At 47.3% G+C, this 16,550-nt stretch overlaps 1 protein-coding gene across 1 annotated transcript in view; it reads left to right on the forward strand.

Moving 5' to 3' along the window:
• The window catches only part of pudp (pseudouridine 5'-phosphatase), a 40,293-nt gene extending 25,725 nt beyond the window's left edge, over positions 1 to 14,568 (forward strand). Inside the window, exon 4 of the mRNA XM_067985694.1 lies at positions 12,153 to 14,568. Coding sequence (XP_067841795.1) covers positions 12,153 to 12,329 — 177 coding nt within the window. The 3' untranslated portion in view covers positions 12,330 to 14,568. The remainder of the gene's footprint in view (positions 1 to 12,152) is intronic.
• The last annotated feature ends 1,982 nt before the right edge of the window (positions 14,569 to 16,550 follow it).

Raw genomic sequence — 16,550 nt, forward strand, 5'->3', positions numbered from 1 at the left:
GGAGACCAACTACCGCAGACCAGGCAGTGTCCTGAGTCCAGTCATTTTCTTTTGTTTCGTCAATCCTCTTCCCTCCATCATAAGGTTAGGAGTGGAGTTGTTCGCTGACAATTCCAATGCTCACCTCCATTCACAATGTCTCTGTTTATAAATCCGAGGATCCCGTATGCCTTTTTAACAGCCTTCTCAACTTGTCCTGCCACCTTCAAAGACTTGTCTACGTACACCCCCAGGTCTCTCTGTTCCTGCACTCCTTTTAAAATTGTACCATTTAGTTTGTATTGCATCTCCTCATTTTTCCTACCAAAATGTATCACTTCACACTTCTCTGCGTTAAATTGCATTTGCCATGTGCCTGCCCATTTCACCACTCTGTCTGTGTCCTCTTGAAGTCTATCCTCCACATTGTTTACCACATTTCTGCATTTCGCGTCATCTGCAAACTTTGAAATTATATCCTCTGTATCCAAGTCCAGATCATTAATATATATCAAAAAGAGCAGTGGTCCTGATACTGACCCCTGGGGTCACTATATACTTCCCTCCAGTTTGAAAACAGTTTTCACCACTACTCTGCTTTCTGTCCCGTAGCCAGTTTTGTATCCACGCTGCCACTGTCCCTTTATTCCCATGGCCTTTAATTTTGCTAACAAATCTATTATGTAGTACTTTATCAATGCCTTTTGAAAGTCCATATACACAACATCCAACCGCATTACCCTCATCAACCCTCTCCGTTACTTCATCAAAGAACTTAATCAAGTTAGCCAAACATGATTTTCCTTTAACAAATCTGTGCTGACTTTCATTTATTTGCCCATGCTTTTCCAAGGACCAATTAATTTTGTACCAGATTTATTGGGCTCGATTTTGGGATCGTGTTTCCGGCGGGTTCCCAGCGGGGTGGCCCCGAAAATCCCGATATCCGGTCACGTGACCGGATCGCGACGAAATCCCGGCCACTTCCGGGTACCGCGCTGACGTGCGGGGCTGCGCGCGCAAGCCCCGCTGGTGGGAATCCCGCAGGCAATTAAAGCCAGCGGGGTTCCACTTGAGAGTACTTACCTTGCTTGTTGTGGTCAGTTAATGAGCTGAAGCAGCTGTCAAAAGAGGAAGTGTGGGATTTTAGGTTCAAGGCAGTGAGTTTCCCACACTGGGGGAAACAGTCCCTCCTCAACCAGGCGTGTTGCAGCCAGCAGCCTGTGGCAGGTGCCAAGGTGCGCTCCACGGGGGAGAGCCCTCACCCACGCAGGAGGCCACCGCGTCACATAGGGCAACCCCTGCCCTCCACCACCCCCCCGCCAAGCCAGAGGACAGACCGACACGAAACCGCAGCCCCAGTCCGAGGAAACACCCACCTACCCTGCACAACCCCTCAGACCAACACCTGCCAGATGGGTGGTGCGTTGACATCGTCGGAGGACGAACAGGATGACCAGCCCCAGCAGCCTCGCAGTCCACGCCATCCGCCTCGGAGACGTGGGGCCCCCCAACACGGTGCGGTGGCAGAGAGAGATGCGTCGCAGGAGGCACTACCCTCCGCACAGGGTGTACAGAGCGAGGCTCAGCTTCATGGACCTCTCCGAGGAGCAGTGCATACGTCGGCTCAGAGTCAATCGCCAGGTAGTCGCCGACATCTGCAGCCTCCTTAACAACGAGCTGCTCCCTGATGGACCAAGCAGCATCTTCCTACCTGTCGCCGTCAAAGTCACCACTGCCCTCAACTTCTTCGCATCCGGTTCCTTCCAGGGTGCCACCGGGGACATCACCGGGTCTGTCAGTCCTCTGCACACAAGTGCATAAGGCAGGTCACCGATGGGTTGTTCCGCAGGGCCTCGCACTACATCAACTTCGCCGTGGACGAGCGCAGCCAGATGGAGAGGGCGGTTGGATTCCATGTCATGGCCGGCTTCCCACGGGTGCAGGGTGTAATCGACTGCACCCACATCGCAATACGGGCACCTCCGCATGAGCCAGAGCTGTTCATCAACAGGAAGGGGTATCACTCCATGAACGCCCAGCTCATCTGTGACCACCGCCAGAGATTCCTACACGTGTGCGCCAGATACCCCGGCAGCTGCCACGATGCCTTCGTCCTCAGGGAGTCCGCCGTCCCGCCCATCCTGCAGGCACCCAACGCCAGCAACGGCTGGCTCCTCGGCGACAAGGGGTATCCCCTACACTCGTGGCTCATGAGACCTCTGAGGAACCCCATCACCGAGCCGGAGCGTCGGTACAATGACAGCCACACTGCTACCAGGTCTACAATTGAGCAGATCATAGGGCTTCTCAAGATGCGCTTCAGGTGCCTTGATCGTTCTGGGGGAGCGCTGCAATACACACCATTCAGAGTGGGACGAATCATAGTTGTCTGCTGTGCCCTGCACAACATGGCCCAACAGAGAGGGGTGCCGCTGGAGGAGGCCCCATCCACACCCGCCACCCACATTGAGGAAGGCGAGGAGGAGGAGGAGGAGGCGGAGGAGGAGGAGGAGGAGGACGCGCCAGAGGATAGTGGACGACCCATGCGCCGAACCACGACTCACCGGGATGGTCGCCGGGCCAGGGAGGCACTCATACGTCAACGGTTCTCCTAGAGTCAGACACTGCGAGGCGCTTGCATCTCCTCACCTGCACATGCGAGCGGCCATACCAGCCCCCTCCACTGAAGAGTGTTGCCAGTAATCCTGCACCCACAGCAGTGTGCCCAATGGGCGGCAGCAGGTGTTCGCCGTCATGACGGCCTCCACGGAACGCACCTATTGCACAGGCCGCGGAAGAATGGACGAGAGGTGGCAGGAGTGGTGAGAATAGAGTATTTAATATCTCCAATGTGACATTATATAAAAAAAAATGTACAAATTAATAGACACCCTGGTGTATTCCCTTTGTGTATATAACGCCTTTGCATTTCTTTTCCGGGTACCCCTACGTGGTGCTACCCCTGTGGCTCCAGCAGAGGTAGTGGCAGGTTGCTCGTGTTCTCGCCTTGACCGGTTGATGCTTTTGGCGGACGGCCCCTGGGTTTCGGTGCCCGTGAGGGCACCTCCACAGACTGCTCCTCCTGCACCGGGGCAGGGGCAGACTCGGCCACCTGGAGAGGAGGCACCATTGCGGGTACTGGTTGAGAGGTGGGCGACGGGTGGGACGTGGGGGCGCCTTGAGAAGCGTCCCCGCTTCCATGTCCCCGGTCACCATCATCCCTCTCGTGGCCTCGGCCCACATCACCCCTTCCACCCTGCTGGACGGCAGATTGGATGGCATGTGTGAGGCCTTGCAAGGCCACCCCTAGTGTATCCGTCAGCCTGTTGATGGCGGCGGAATGTTGCTCACCCTGAATCCGTACAGACGTTGTCAGGGCGTGCAAGGACTCGATCTGGAGCTGTGCGTGACGCTCGAGGGAGGCCAGCCTGTCCTCCACCGCAGACAGTCCCGCACCTACCCGCGACACTGTGTCGCCGGTACCCTCCTGTGCCTGCGCCACCAATGCCCGCATGCAGGAGTTGGACTCCTCCATCGCCTGCGCTATTGTGGACAATGCGCGCGGCACCTCTCCCAGTACCTCAGCAATTAGCTGGTCCCCCTCGACGACTCTCCTTTTCACTGGTGGCCCCCTGGGTTCAGCATCTGAGTCCGGCTGAGCAGAGCCTGGAGATGAGTGCTCCCTCCGTCGCGGACCCTCCGCGGCTGCCCCTGCCACCAGGGTCTGCTCATGCTCACTCGTGCACGGTGACTCACCAAGTGCTACCCCAACTAGTTGGCGAGGGGGACCCACCGAGGTGCGTGTCTCTGCGCTGGTGGATGGTTGGCTCTGATGTGACGATGCACCCTCAGAGACCGCCATATCCTCTGAGGAATCGCCCTCCTCGATCGCTTCACACACAGACGGACCTGCAAGAGAACAGAGTGCACTTTGAGGCATATGGACCAACTTGACAGTGCGCCTGATGGCAGGTGATGATACGGTCACTCGCGATCATGGGTGTTGAGTGTCAGCTTTCCCTTACCGGCCGTTTCGGCAGCGACACACTCGCCATCAGCCACCGACAGGCAATGTCGCGTGCGGGCGAGGTCGAGCGCCTCCACCTCGGCGTCGGTGAGCTCCACCACTTGCGGCGGGCCACCTCCGGTGCGTGCCCTTTCGCGATTGTTCTTGCTCCTCTTCTCCTGTGAAGGCAAAACACAGATGTGTGAGTGGGTGCGTATTGCATCGTGAGACGCATCGAGCATCGGTGTGGTTGGGTTGAGCGTGGCGCAGATGGATGGGAGGATGCGTGGGCCACGTGCCCATCCCATTGCATGGGGATTGGGGTGTGTGGTAGTGTTCCGGTGAGGTCAGGGACGGTGGGTACTTGCGTGCACGGCGAGGATGGTGAATGAGTGGCTGTGAGGATTGCTGATGGAGCGCAGTGGTGGCTGTGCAGGAGGGGTTGTGATCTGTTTGGCGTGATGGTGGGGACGGGATGTGGGAGGGTGCGTTGGTGTACTCACCTTGCCAGACCTAGTCAGGTCATTGAAGCGCTTGCGGCACTGCTCCCAAGTCCTTGGGGTGTTGCCCCTGCTGCTCACCTCCGCCGCCACCTCTGCCCATGCCTTCCTGGTGGCGGCGGCAGGGAACTTGCGTCCATCTTCTGGGAAGAGCGTGTCCCTCCTCCTCCTCACGCCCTCCAGCATCAGCTGCAGTGCTAGGTCTGAAAAACGGGGCGCAGCCTTTCCCCTTGGCTGAGCCATCGTCAGAAACCTATTGATTGCAGCAGGAGGGGCTTTGGGAGACTGCCCCTTTAAGTGGAGCTCCTACATCGCATCGACGGCACTGCGCATGCGCAGCCGACCGGCACGCAGCTGGGGAGCGGAGAACCCGGAAGCAGGGCTTAATCGGTCCAATTATCCCGCGATCGCGTGGGGGACGCACACGATTAGCCGTCCGCGTTTTCCACGCTCCCGGAGGACCACCCGCTGGGAACCCGCAGGCCTGCTAAATTCGAGCCCATTGTCTCTAAAAGTTTCCCATCACCGACGTTAGGCTGACTGGTCTGTAATTGCCTGGTTTATTCCTCTCCCCTTTTTTGAACAGCGGTGTAACATTTGCAGTCCTCCAGTCCTGGCATGGGTGGAGGATTGGTTATCTAACAGGAAGCAGAGAGTTGGGATAAATGGTACATTCTCGGACTGGCAACCAGTAGCCAGTGGTGTTCCGCAGGGGTCGGTGCTGGGTCCCCAACTCTTTACAATCTATATTAACGATTTGGAGGAGGGGACCAAGTGTAACATATCAAAGTTTGCAGATGATACAAAGATGGGAGGGAAAGTAGAGAGTGAGGAGGACATAAAAAACCTACAAGGGGATATAGACAGGCTGGGTGAGTGGGCGGAGATTTGGCAGATGCAATACAATGTTGGAAAATGTGAGGTTATGCACTTTGGCAGGAAAAATCGGAGAGCAAGTTATTATCTCTGGAAAGTACTGGAGTACAAAGGGATCTGGGGGTCCTAGTGCAAGAAAATCAAAAGGTTAGTATGCAGGTGCAGCAGGTGATCAAGAAGGCCAACGGAATGTTGGCTTTTATTGCTCGGGGGATAGAATATAAAAACAGGGAGGTATTGCTGCAGTTATATAAGGTATTAGTGAGACCGCACCTGGAATACTGCATACAGTTTTGGTGTCCATACTTAAGAAAAGACATACTTGCCCTCGAGGCAGTACAAAGAAGGTTCACTCGGTTAATCCCGGGGATGAGGGGGCGGACATATGAGGAGAGGTTGAGTAGATTGGGACTCTACTCATTGGAGTTCAGAAGAATGAGAGGCGATCTTATTGAAACATATAAGATTGTGAAGGGGCTTGATCGGGTGGATGCGGTAAGGATGTTCCCAAGGATGGGTGAAACTAGAACGAGGGGGCATAATCTTAGAATAAGGGGCTGCTCTTTCAAAACTGAGATGAGGAGAAACTTCTTCACTCAGAGGGTGGTAGGTCTGTGGAATTTGCTGCCCCAGGAAGCTGTGGAAGCTACATCATTAAATAAATTTAAAACAGAAATAGACAGTTTTCTAGAAGTAAAGGGAATTAGGGGTTACGGGGAGCGGGCAGGAAATTGGACATGATTTTAGATTTGAGGTTAGGACCAGATCAGCCATGATCTTATTGAATGGCGGAGCAGGCTCGAGGGGCCGATTGGCCTACTCCTGCTCCTATTTCTTATGTTCTTATGTTCTTATGTCCTCTGGTACCGTCCCTGTATCTAAGGAGGATTGGAAGATTGTGGCCAGAGCCTCCGTAATTTCCACTCTTACTCCCCTCAGTAACCTAGAATCCATCCCATCTGGACCGGGTGACTTTTCTACTTTGAGTCCTGCCAATCTTTTAAGTACCTCCTCTTTATCTATTTTTATCCTATCCAATATCGCTACTACCTCCTCCTTTACTGCTGCAATGGCAGCATTCTCTTCTCTAATGAAGACTGATGTGAAGTATTCATTTAGTACCTCAGCCATGCACTCTACCTCCACAAGATGATCTTTTTTGTCCCTAATCGTTGCCACTCTTCCTTTGGCTACACTTTTACTATTTATACGTTTATAAAAGATTTTTAGGTTCCCTTTTATGTTCGCCGCTAACCTATTCTCATACTCTCTTTTTGTCTCTCTTATTCCCTTTTTTAGATCTCCTCTGTACTTTCTGTATTCATCTTGGTTCTTTACTGTATTATGAACCTATACTGTGATGTGAAAAATTGCCCCCTTTTTTTCCCCCTTATACTAAAATATAAAACAAAATGTTACCCAACGTATTCTGCCAATTGTTAACAAACATATTTGCCCTAATAATGCAGTGGGTCAGGATAAGTTTAGGGCTCTTCAAGACCATCTGGGTACTGACACAAACTTTTACTGTTTCCCTGCAGTTCAGGAATGCGTGGGACTGCCTCGTGACACACAATTGCGAACCTTTTTCTTTTAAAACAAAGTTGACTGTGTAGTGATCTGCATAGTCCATGGTCTCTCTCTCTCTCTCTCTCATTTTAAAATGAATGATTATTCTAGATGATTAAATCAGTGTTAGCCCCTCTGTTTGAAATGTTCCCTTCTCAGTCTTCACAAAGTCGCAGTGTCTGTGTCAGATTGGTATTCACGGAACCACATTCTACTGCCTCTTTCCACCTGGCAACAAAAATAGACAAATTCTCATTAAACACTTCATTTTCGCCCTTTTATTAGTTCAATGTATTTTCATTCACTTAAAGTTGGAAAATTGGATTTAGCGGATTCTTATTTGTACTTTTGCGCCTCAAGATGTTAGTTCTTAACATTCCCAGATAGAAACGTCGTGCAGCATTTATCTAGATTAAATTTCCTGAGAGCGCAACTATATTTAAATAATTCATAGAATTATTATCTTTTTGCAGCTTACGTGATGTCTAATACTTAAGATTCATAAGGTGACAGGTACATTGCCGGTAATCTTATTTAAAAAAAATAGCTATAGAACATATCTATTCACTCTCACGCAGTATCTGTCTTCTGACCAGAAAATGCATTAATTTGGTTGTCAAAAGTGAGTGCTGTTCTAATACATATAAATGGCAATAGGTTCTTACATCTTTTTTAGTGCCTCACATTATTTTCTAAGATTCTTTCCTCCCCACTAACATTTTTTTTTGCCAGTTTTCCCTTTGCTGGCTGCAGCTGAAGTAAACCTCCCCTCCAAGTGGCTGTTTCTCACCTGTGAGCCCAGACAGTGAGTACTGGTGGGTTATTCAATCATGGGAGTCTTTCTTCTCTCTACTGCCTTGTTTTCCAGCAGAAATGGGGCAGTGGTAAGACCAAAATTGCAAACTAACGCTTACCGCACCGTCTTTCCACATGAGACTCACCCGCTATCATTTTCAAGCAGGCCTCAATATAGGTGGCCTATGCTCCCTCCTGAAACAGGCGCTGGGAAGACTTTAAAAAAAGGTTTGAAGATATTTTGGCAGCAGGATGAGCATCATTGTTCTTCCTGCGCTTCGCTAAAAATCCTCTCAAGCATTAGCTTTCTTGTCAGCCATCCTCCTCCCCCCCCCCCACCCCACGATCGATCTGGCCCTCCCCTTTAGTCGATTTCTGCCAGCTTGGCTGCGCAGATGAGCTGCTGGGTGTCCCACACCCGCCCGCTACCCACCCACCCCGGAATGGCAAGCTGCCTATCAGGATTCGGATCACGCTGGCAGCTCATCACTTCCAGGCAAACGAGGACCAACCATCAAAATGGTTCGGGCCTCTCGCTAGCTACATGGGGCAGGTGTTGCGAATGCTGCGCCCACCACCTCCACGATGTACGCTGCACTTCGAAATCGCCCTCAATGAGTCAGGAGGAGAAGCAAGTGCGATTGCCAGTTTGAGGACTAAACGCATTAAAGTGTCTAAGGTGGGGAGACGAGCACAAGTGTCAGGGAAAGATGAGGGATAAGTGTGCTGAATTATCAGAAGGGGGGAGTATAAGTTTGCTGTTATAGAGGGATAAGTACGCTGAAGTAGCTAGATGGCAGGATAAGCTCGCTGAAATGAGATGGGGGATAAATGCACTGAATTACGGTGGAATTTTAGTTATCCGCATGGAATTTAGTGGAGGTCGGGGTTTAGTTTTTGCATAAACCAGTTAAAATGCAATTGAGGATTTTCAGTTGAATGGTTTCCAGCCTTCGAGTTCTTGATCCGGCAGGATGAATAGTTGTTGCCTGGATGTCCAGTGCCTATTTAATATCCATGCAGCTCTGAGATTTAGCTCCAGGTGCAGGTGAACAGCTGGAGGCGGAAATTCAGGAGAGGAAACCGGCAGCAGTTAGGCTGCCAGCAGCTTTTGAAGAGCACGTAATTTTTAAATTGGCCAAAACGTGAGTCCTCTCCGCACATTAATGATTTAAGTAGACCAGTTAAAAGCTGTCAGACTGAGTGTAGGGGTGGGGGGTTCTTACTTATCAGCCAAAATGGCTGGGATTGGGTGCCTTCCATTATGGTGGATAATAAAGGTTCCACTGTATCAGAGAGAAGTTCAAAACACAGTAATGTTAGTGTACACAAGCAATTTGCTTTGGTTTTCAGCTCACCAAAACTATGAAAGTGACTTTCCCTCTGCAGCTTAGTGAGTGGATTTTTTTTTCCACCCATAGCATCTTGATTTTCCACATAAAACGGATTTAGCATTTGCGGTCCTAAGATATCAGTCTATTAAAAGCGGCCGCAGCCTCCCTCCCCCCCCCCCCCCCCAACCCACGCTTCATCCCGCTACCCAATCACCCTTATCGAGTCAACTGATCCTGAGCCTTTCTCTATTCACATTTCACAAATGTGCAGTTCTTCAAAAAAAAACACTTCCATCCCCCAGCCCCAGTAAGTACAACGGACCAAAGAAGCAAAATGAGCACATCACCCCCTATCCTTGCCCCCCCATCCGTCTTTCCACGTGTACAGGAAAATAAATCCCGCAATGTCCGACAAGAGGAAACACTAGTGGGGAGTAAAGCTGAGGCAACAATCATTTGCCCAACTCTCCATTCTCTGCTCCCCTCCTCGATATGCACAGCTGGCAGCTGAGGTTACTTGCTGGTAACGCACATGCGGAAAATTTGCCCCGTCATCACTGCATTAGACCCAACGAAAGGAATGCGCTGTCTCCATGTCAACAGCTGCTTCTTGCGTCCATTGTGTCCCCTTCATGGAGCAGAATGCACGTTGAGCCCCGTCGCTCTAGAATCTTTGGGACAGATTTCAGACCACAGGCAAAAGACTGAGAGACAACTGTGCGTGATGTCCGTACGGGTACAATTACTTAGGATTCATAAGTGCAACAGGAAAGAAACATTGAAACTGACAGAAAAAAATGCATGCTGCCAAATCGGGGGGCCACAGCCCTTGAAAATCACTTTAAATGCATGCAGTGTGAGCTACAGATAGATCCCTTTCACTTTTGAGAGCATAGTCTACATCTCTCAGCCACTGTGGACTTGCTTGGCAGCAAAGCGCTGTTCTGTAGTTTTGAACTGTCACTAAACCCACATTGTAAACTTACCGAAAGGCTGGACCTGAACAGTCTTTCAGTGGAATCCATGTTTGCATCTGTAGGGCATTATTAAACCGGAGTTGCGCTCTCGTAACCTTCAAGTTTGCAGCACGAGTGTGTGGTTTGTCCTTGCACAGTATTCTACTATCCAGGATCAATATTCTGAGCAGTCAAATTCATAATAGTTCATCATCAGGCTATTAATGTACCTGACGTGACTGGGAGAAAGATTTTTTTTTGGTCACGCAAATGTCCTTTGAAAGGTGTAATACCAGACACTTGGGTGAACGCAAGTGATGAACACACTTATTTTCCCTATCTTTATGTGTTAAAGCTGAGGGGAAACCATGGATATATGTGTTGCGATAAGAAATATTTGAAACTGCAACTCTTTTCAGTTGCTACCTTTGAACTATTTTTCTCCCCTTTTTCCAGATCTCTCTCTCTCTAATATCGACAAATTAAGTCTTTTTGTGTGTGGCGTGGAATGCCTTGACGTCCTTCTCGCCTTCCACCAAATTTGCATGCACGCCACCTCCATGCTGACGAGGAACTAATGTCTTTCAGTGTTGTCAAAAGCAAAATGTAAAGAGTACGCCTGACGCATATATTTGCTGTAACAAATAAGCGCGATGATTATGGGTCATTAGCTTGGCTTCTTTGGTAATGAAGAGTTTTAATTGCCTCTAGATTCAGGGAATTGGTTAAGGCCTTCCATTATGTATATTACTTGAGTAATAATCGGTTGCTTCCATACAACAAGCTCTGTGACATCATGGAAGTCAATTAGGTCTTTCACTGCAAGCTTGTCAAGTACATTTCTATGCAATGTCTAAATATAAAGGGTTTCTGAAAGGGCCTGATAATACCATTTTGTATAGCTTTTAAGCTTACTCACAAAAGTCGGACCGTATCTCAGTTGTGCTTTTAGAGCTTTCACCACAGACATCGCGAGCTTTTTAGCGAGTCCGAGTTTATGCTGTGGAGCAGATAGACGCTCAGCAACAAAGCCAATTGGCAAGGACCGCTTTTATTTTGACATGGATATTGTTGGAAGCATTGAAGACATTAATGGAGATGGACTGTCCAGCGCCATGATAAAAGGCCCATACTGAGAGGTTGCTATCACAGAAATATTAGCCTATGTAAAACCCATAATTGAGATGCTTTTGTAACATAAAGGAGAGCTGCATGGCCATCGAGGTTAGGCCAGAGTAGAATATAGGCTTTTTTCAAAGTTACCAGGAAGAGGAAGGAAGATATAGGAGAAATTTCATTATAAAGATTTCAAAAGGACTGTTGCAAAATGAGAAGGAAACAGAATGTGATTGTTACTAGTTTTTAAATTCCTTGATCAAAACTGCACAAAATCAATTTCCTTTTTCTCTAGAAGATGGATGAAAGAGAATGTGGCTGACGTTCTTAGGAATGTCCGGAAGTACAGAAGAACCTGCTTTGCCTCAAATTATTATTTTCTTTTCTGTCACATTATAGCAAGCCATATGACACATTTTTTTCTTTCCTGAAACTTTAAAAAGAATTGCAAAATGGAGACGCATTAAGTCGTCTTTCTGTGATCTTATAGCAATCGACTACTACGGTAACTTGCACTTGGTCTGTGCTGAGTTAGCTGATAATAGCCAGGGCAGTAGTTGGAGAACTACAGTTGGCCCCAGCACCCCTGGAACTAGAGAGGGGAAGTGAAGAAATCTTAGAATCATAGAATCATAGAAGTTTATAACATGGAAACAGGCCCTTCGGCCCAACATGTCCATGTCGCCCAGTTTATACCACTAAGCTAGTCCCAATTGCCTGCACTTATAGATTTGTCAGGGTTCCCGTTTCTAAATGCTATCAGATGTCGTGTGAGGACAGATAGAGTTCGACTGTGACATTTCTCATGGTTAAGTAGCCTGCTGCCATTCACTGTCTAGGTTAACACATAAAGAATGGCCATTTAGTACCAGAGGGCTACCAGTGACTGCAGTCAGAACCCAGCAGGACTCAGTGTCTAGAGGAGAATGAGGGGGGAGAAAGCTGGGAGCGTGGGGTGGGGGAGGAAGAGAAATTGTATGGTGCTTTTTCAAAGGAGTGCTTTGTTTCTTTCTACTAGTGCCTTGTGTTTGAAGATTCCCCAAATGGAGTGTTAGCCGCATTGGCAGCAGGAATGCAGGTCGTCCAGATTCCAGATCCGAACCTGGACCCAGAACTTACAAAGCCAGCCACCTTGGTACTCAAGTCGATGGAGGATTTCAAGCCAGAATTGTTTGATTTGCCTCCATATGAGTAGACTTGAGGCAGTCTCCGGGTACAGAATGGAATTCGTCTCTTTTTTCTTTCTCTCTCTCTCTCTCTCTCCCCCGAGCACGCAAGGAAGAAAGATCATTCATGGGAACATCAGGTCTTGCTTACTGAATCCTGCTGTTTCTCAATTGTGTAACCTGTTTGAAAGCAATTGGGGGCACTCGTGCAGCACTCACACCACCAACAATAAAATGAAGCTGAGTTCTGTACCTCTGATGGCATCCAGGCCTTTATCCTTGTCTGGTTTTACGTTTCTTTGATTGGGTTGAAACAAAACTGAGGCAGTTGATCTTATTTGCAAAGTCATGACAAATCTTTCACAGCATTGGAGCTGTTGTTGTGATCTAAAGAATTTCCATGTGATTATTTTCAGGTATTTTTATATTAGTGATAGATCACCAGGGGAGCAGCCCTCAAATGGAGATCCATGACATGAAAGCACTGTTATCACTGCCTTTCTTTCACTGTGTGCCACAGGTCCCTATTTAGTCTGCTGGATGATCAATAGGATAAAGATCAGCAGCCTCTTGGGACCCACGGATATTCAGGACCAGGGTGTCTTTAGAGGTGCAGAGTTCGGCTTCTTTATATTGGCCAATATAAATTTGCCATTCACTGTAAGATTCATTGGTAGTAGCAGGATTTATTTCCCAGTACTTCTGTCCATGGAAAGAAAATCCCATTAATGTTCCAGTGTTATGATGCCTTTCACCATTCGGCCCTACATTATTACCCATCTTTCAGCTGCGTCAAGCTGACTATACCATTCTCAGTCAAAAGAGCTTGCAGTGAGTTAATTCTATCTTTGTGGTTTCTGATTTTCTTCAACAGCTCTCTCACAGTCCTTGATGTCTTTGAAACCGTCCGATTGAAGGTGCCATCTTATAACTCATTCCCTCCTAGCTAATGTCCTTTTTTATTATTGAAGTATAAAAATATTCTGTGTACATATTCTAGGACTAAAGCAAAAAGACCAAATAGTGAGCACTATTCAGTGTAGAATAGATATATCTCTTCATTCTAAAATGATATAGAGATTGATGGCTAGATGAAAGCAATAAATAGGAAATAATAATCAAAGGCTTTAAGTGACAATGTAAACCACAAGACCAAAGTTTGAAGAGAGAGACTTGTGATCTGAATCCCAAGATCAGATATTTTCTTCATAGTCACTTCCTCCTATTTTTTTTTACAATGTACGTTTTAACTTTTGATAACAGTCTTACCATTGTTTTCGTTTGTTTTCCACGTCACTGCCATGCTTATGGTACACTTTGACAGCTAGGACACTCTGCGTAGTTGTTGTGGAGCAGCACCCTCACGGAAGGGTAAAATTGTAATTTTATTACTTGTTTTTACACCTGTGTAAACATAGCTCCCTCCTTTCCATCCAACTTTACTTCATTGCCAATACCACCCTCCACCTGTGCAATAGACTTGTGTCACATGGTGCTTTTCACGGGGTAGGGTGAAAATTACCTCAAATATATTGTGTAAAACTACAGATGATAGTGAGATGGACTGCAGATAAACTGCATATGGAATCCCTCATTGGTCCTGTTCTTGAATGTGGACAGGTTTCACATCCAAACATTACTCAGGTCTCTGTATAATTTCACTCCAGTTCCCTATTAGATATGGGCCTACAGCGTAAAACAGTAACTAATTCTTTGCCCAATGCCGCTAAATTGAAAATACCACTCGTATACCCCACAGGGGCTCATTCTCTACCAACCAAAATATTATGAATAGATGACTATGACTCTGTGGAAAATATGTCTCCATTAGTTTCGGAAATATAAAATTGCCATATTAGGGATGTTCAGACATATTGTTGGGGTAGAGTAGATTGAGCTTTACTCTGCTTCTAACTGCACTGTACCTGACCTGGGCATAACTAATGGCGATGACAGGTTCCTGAAATGGGAGACTGCCAATTCTAGCACTAACATCCCTCACCTTGAGGAGCACAAATATTCAAACAGAAAACAAAGCTGCACACATCTGCCATCCTATATAAATATATATATATTTATAGTTTGGAATTTGATTGTTAAAATGAACTTGTTTCTCTTTTTTATATATGTATACATATATGCCAGAGATGCATTTCATGGTATGTCTTTTCGTATCTTAGGTTTTCAATTTTGGTGTTCTGATAACTTTGTTGTTTGCAAATTTTGCCATTTTTTGGGAAATAAACCACTTTGTTATGGTTGTTTTAATCATTTCCTGTTAATGTATGATAATTGCTATATCTATTACATTTCAGAGCCTGGGAAAATATCACAAAATACCTTCATAATGAAACTCCATATAGAGTAAGAGTCCAATTTATTGACTCTGTACCTCAATGCAATAACATTCTTGTGGCAGTAGACCTCGATTCACCTCTTCGCATAAAGCACTGAGCTCCAATTGTTTAGCTTTTGAGGAGCACGAGAATATACCTCATATGTAAGGGCACAGGAGCAGAAATACCATTTACTCTAACAAAATAAAGATAGAAAGAGACGGGCAGTCAGTGTGAGAACACTTTATGAATTTATTCAACAGGCATTAATTGGTGCATTACGCGCAGAAGGAATGAAATTATGCCATGCCATGCCATGACTCCTTCGATCAAGGGGTGAATTCCTTCACTGCAGCTCTTTCATGTCAACCTGCACTTTTCTTTGTTGCAATGTCAGCACTTGTTTACTGATTGTGAACCTGGAAGCTGGCATCGTGGCGTTCCAGGGCTTCTGCAGGATCCCAGAACCCTCAACACTTGAATAGGAATTGAGATGTCAGTCTTTCAAACACTTACTGACCGTCTCACTTGCGCATTTTAAAATCCTTCGATCCAGTTTAGCTACAGGAGCAGTCTAAGTCTCAACATTGCATTTAAAAAAAATTTTTTTTTGCAAAGTATATGGTCACTCGCGTAAAATCCCTAGCCTTTAGGGATTTTACCCTAAAGACTTATTAGATTCATGAGATACTCTTCCGTTCGAAGTTGAGGGTGTAGCAATTTCAAGTTATGCAGATTGCTTATTGTAGCTGAACAGAATGCTTGTTGCTTTCAATATTCATCAAACTGTCCATCAGTAATGCTCAGTCAACCAGCTCCAGGTGCAGTGAAGCTCTGGACAGTGACGTTTTGTTGTATCAAACAATTCTACAGCAGAAGACTTCCACCACATGTTGCAATGCATTTTCTCATTTTGTTTTCCTACACAGCATGCTCATGGAATTTAAAAAAAAATACTGAACAGTTGACAGGATAATTTCATCCAGACACTCAGGTGGGCCCCTAGTTTTGTCTAACCCAACTTAGACGAATCACGTCAGCAGAGAACAGTTGCTGAATAACCTAAAAGGAGAAGAGGAGAAGGGACTTGTGCTACCATGGTAGAGATATAGGGCTCAATTTTGAAATGGTGGCGGGTTGGCAGCAGGGGGGTGAAGGTGCGTCTGTCAAACCCGAATTAAAAATCTTACCTTTTCCGATACGTTCGCGATGTAATTGATGGTGATTAAAGTTCTCTCCGGGTTTCGCGCCCGGCAGCCACTGATTGACAGGCTGGCTGCCGACAGGAGCTACAACGCCGGGGGTGGGGGGGGGGGGGAGAGAAAGAGAGAGCGAGACGTCATCTGGCGTTGGAACGGAAGAACGGCGGTGGGGGGGGGGGAGAGGGGAAAATCAGGGGGAGAGGGGAAGAGCGGGGGGACATCGGGGGAGGGAAGAGGGGGAGATTGGTGAGGGACATCGGGGGCTGAGAGGGAGACATCGGACATCGGAGCAGGGTGGAAAGGTAGGTTCATTTTGTTTTTTAACTTTATGCAATGGTTTTTTATTTAATTTATTTTGTTTATTTTTGCCTGATCCGGCCCTTCACGCCTGGTTTCACCAGGGGATTTTTGCCATTTTCACCGCCCCCAATGTGCCCGCAATTTAATTTTAAAATTGACCCCATAGAGGCTGATTCTCCTCTGCTTTGCACCCCGATACGTCTATTTTCTTGACACAATGCAAAAGGAGAAGGGACTCTTTCTCCTCGGCTTCACACACATTCCTGAAGGTATCCCCCCTCCCCCCCCCCCCCCCCCAGCCTTGATTGGAGGGCTTCCAACTGAAACAGATGGAGGTATTCAAACACAATGCTAGTGAGGTGGGAATGATGTTAAAATGCGTGGCAGAGGTCCAGTCGATAGTACTCCCAGC

Source organism: Heptranchias perlo, chromosome 6, assembly GCF_035084215.1.
Source record: "Heptranchias perlo isolate sHepPer1 chromosome 6, sHepPer1.hap1, whole genome shotgun sequence".
NCBI lineage: Eukaryota > Metazoa > Chordata > Chondrichthyes > Hexanchiformes > Hexanchidae > Heptranchias > Heptranchias perlo.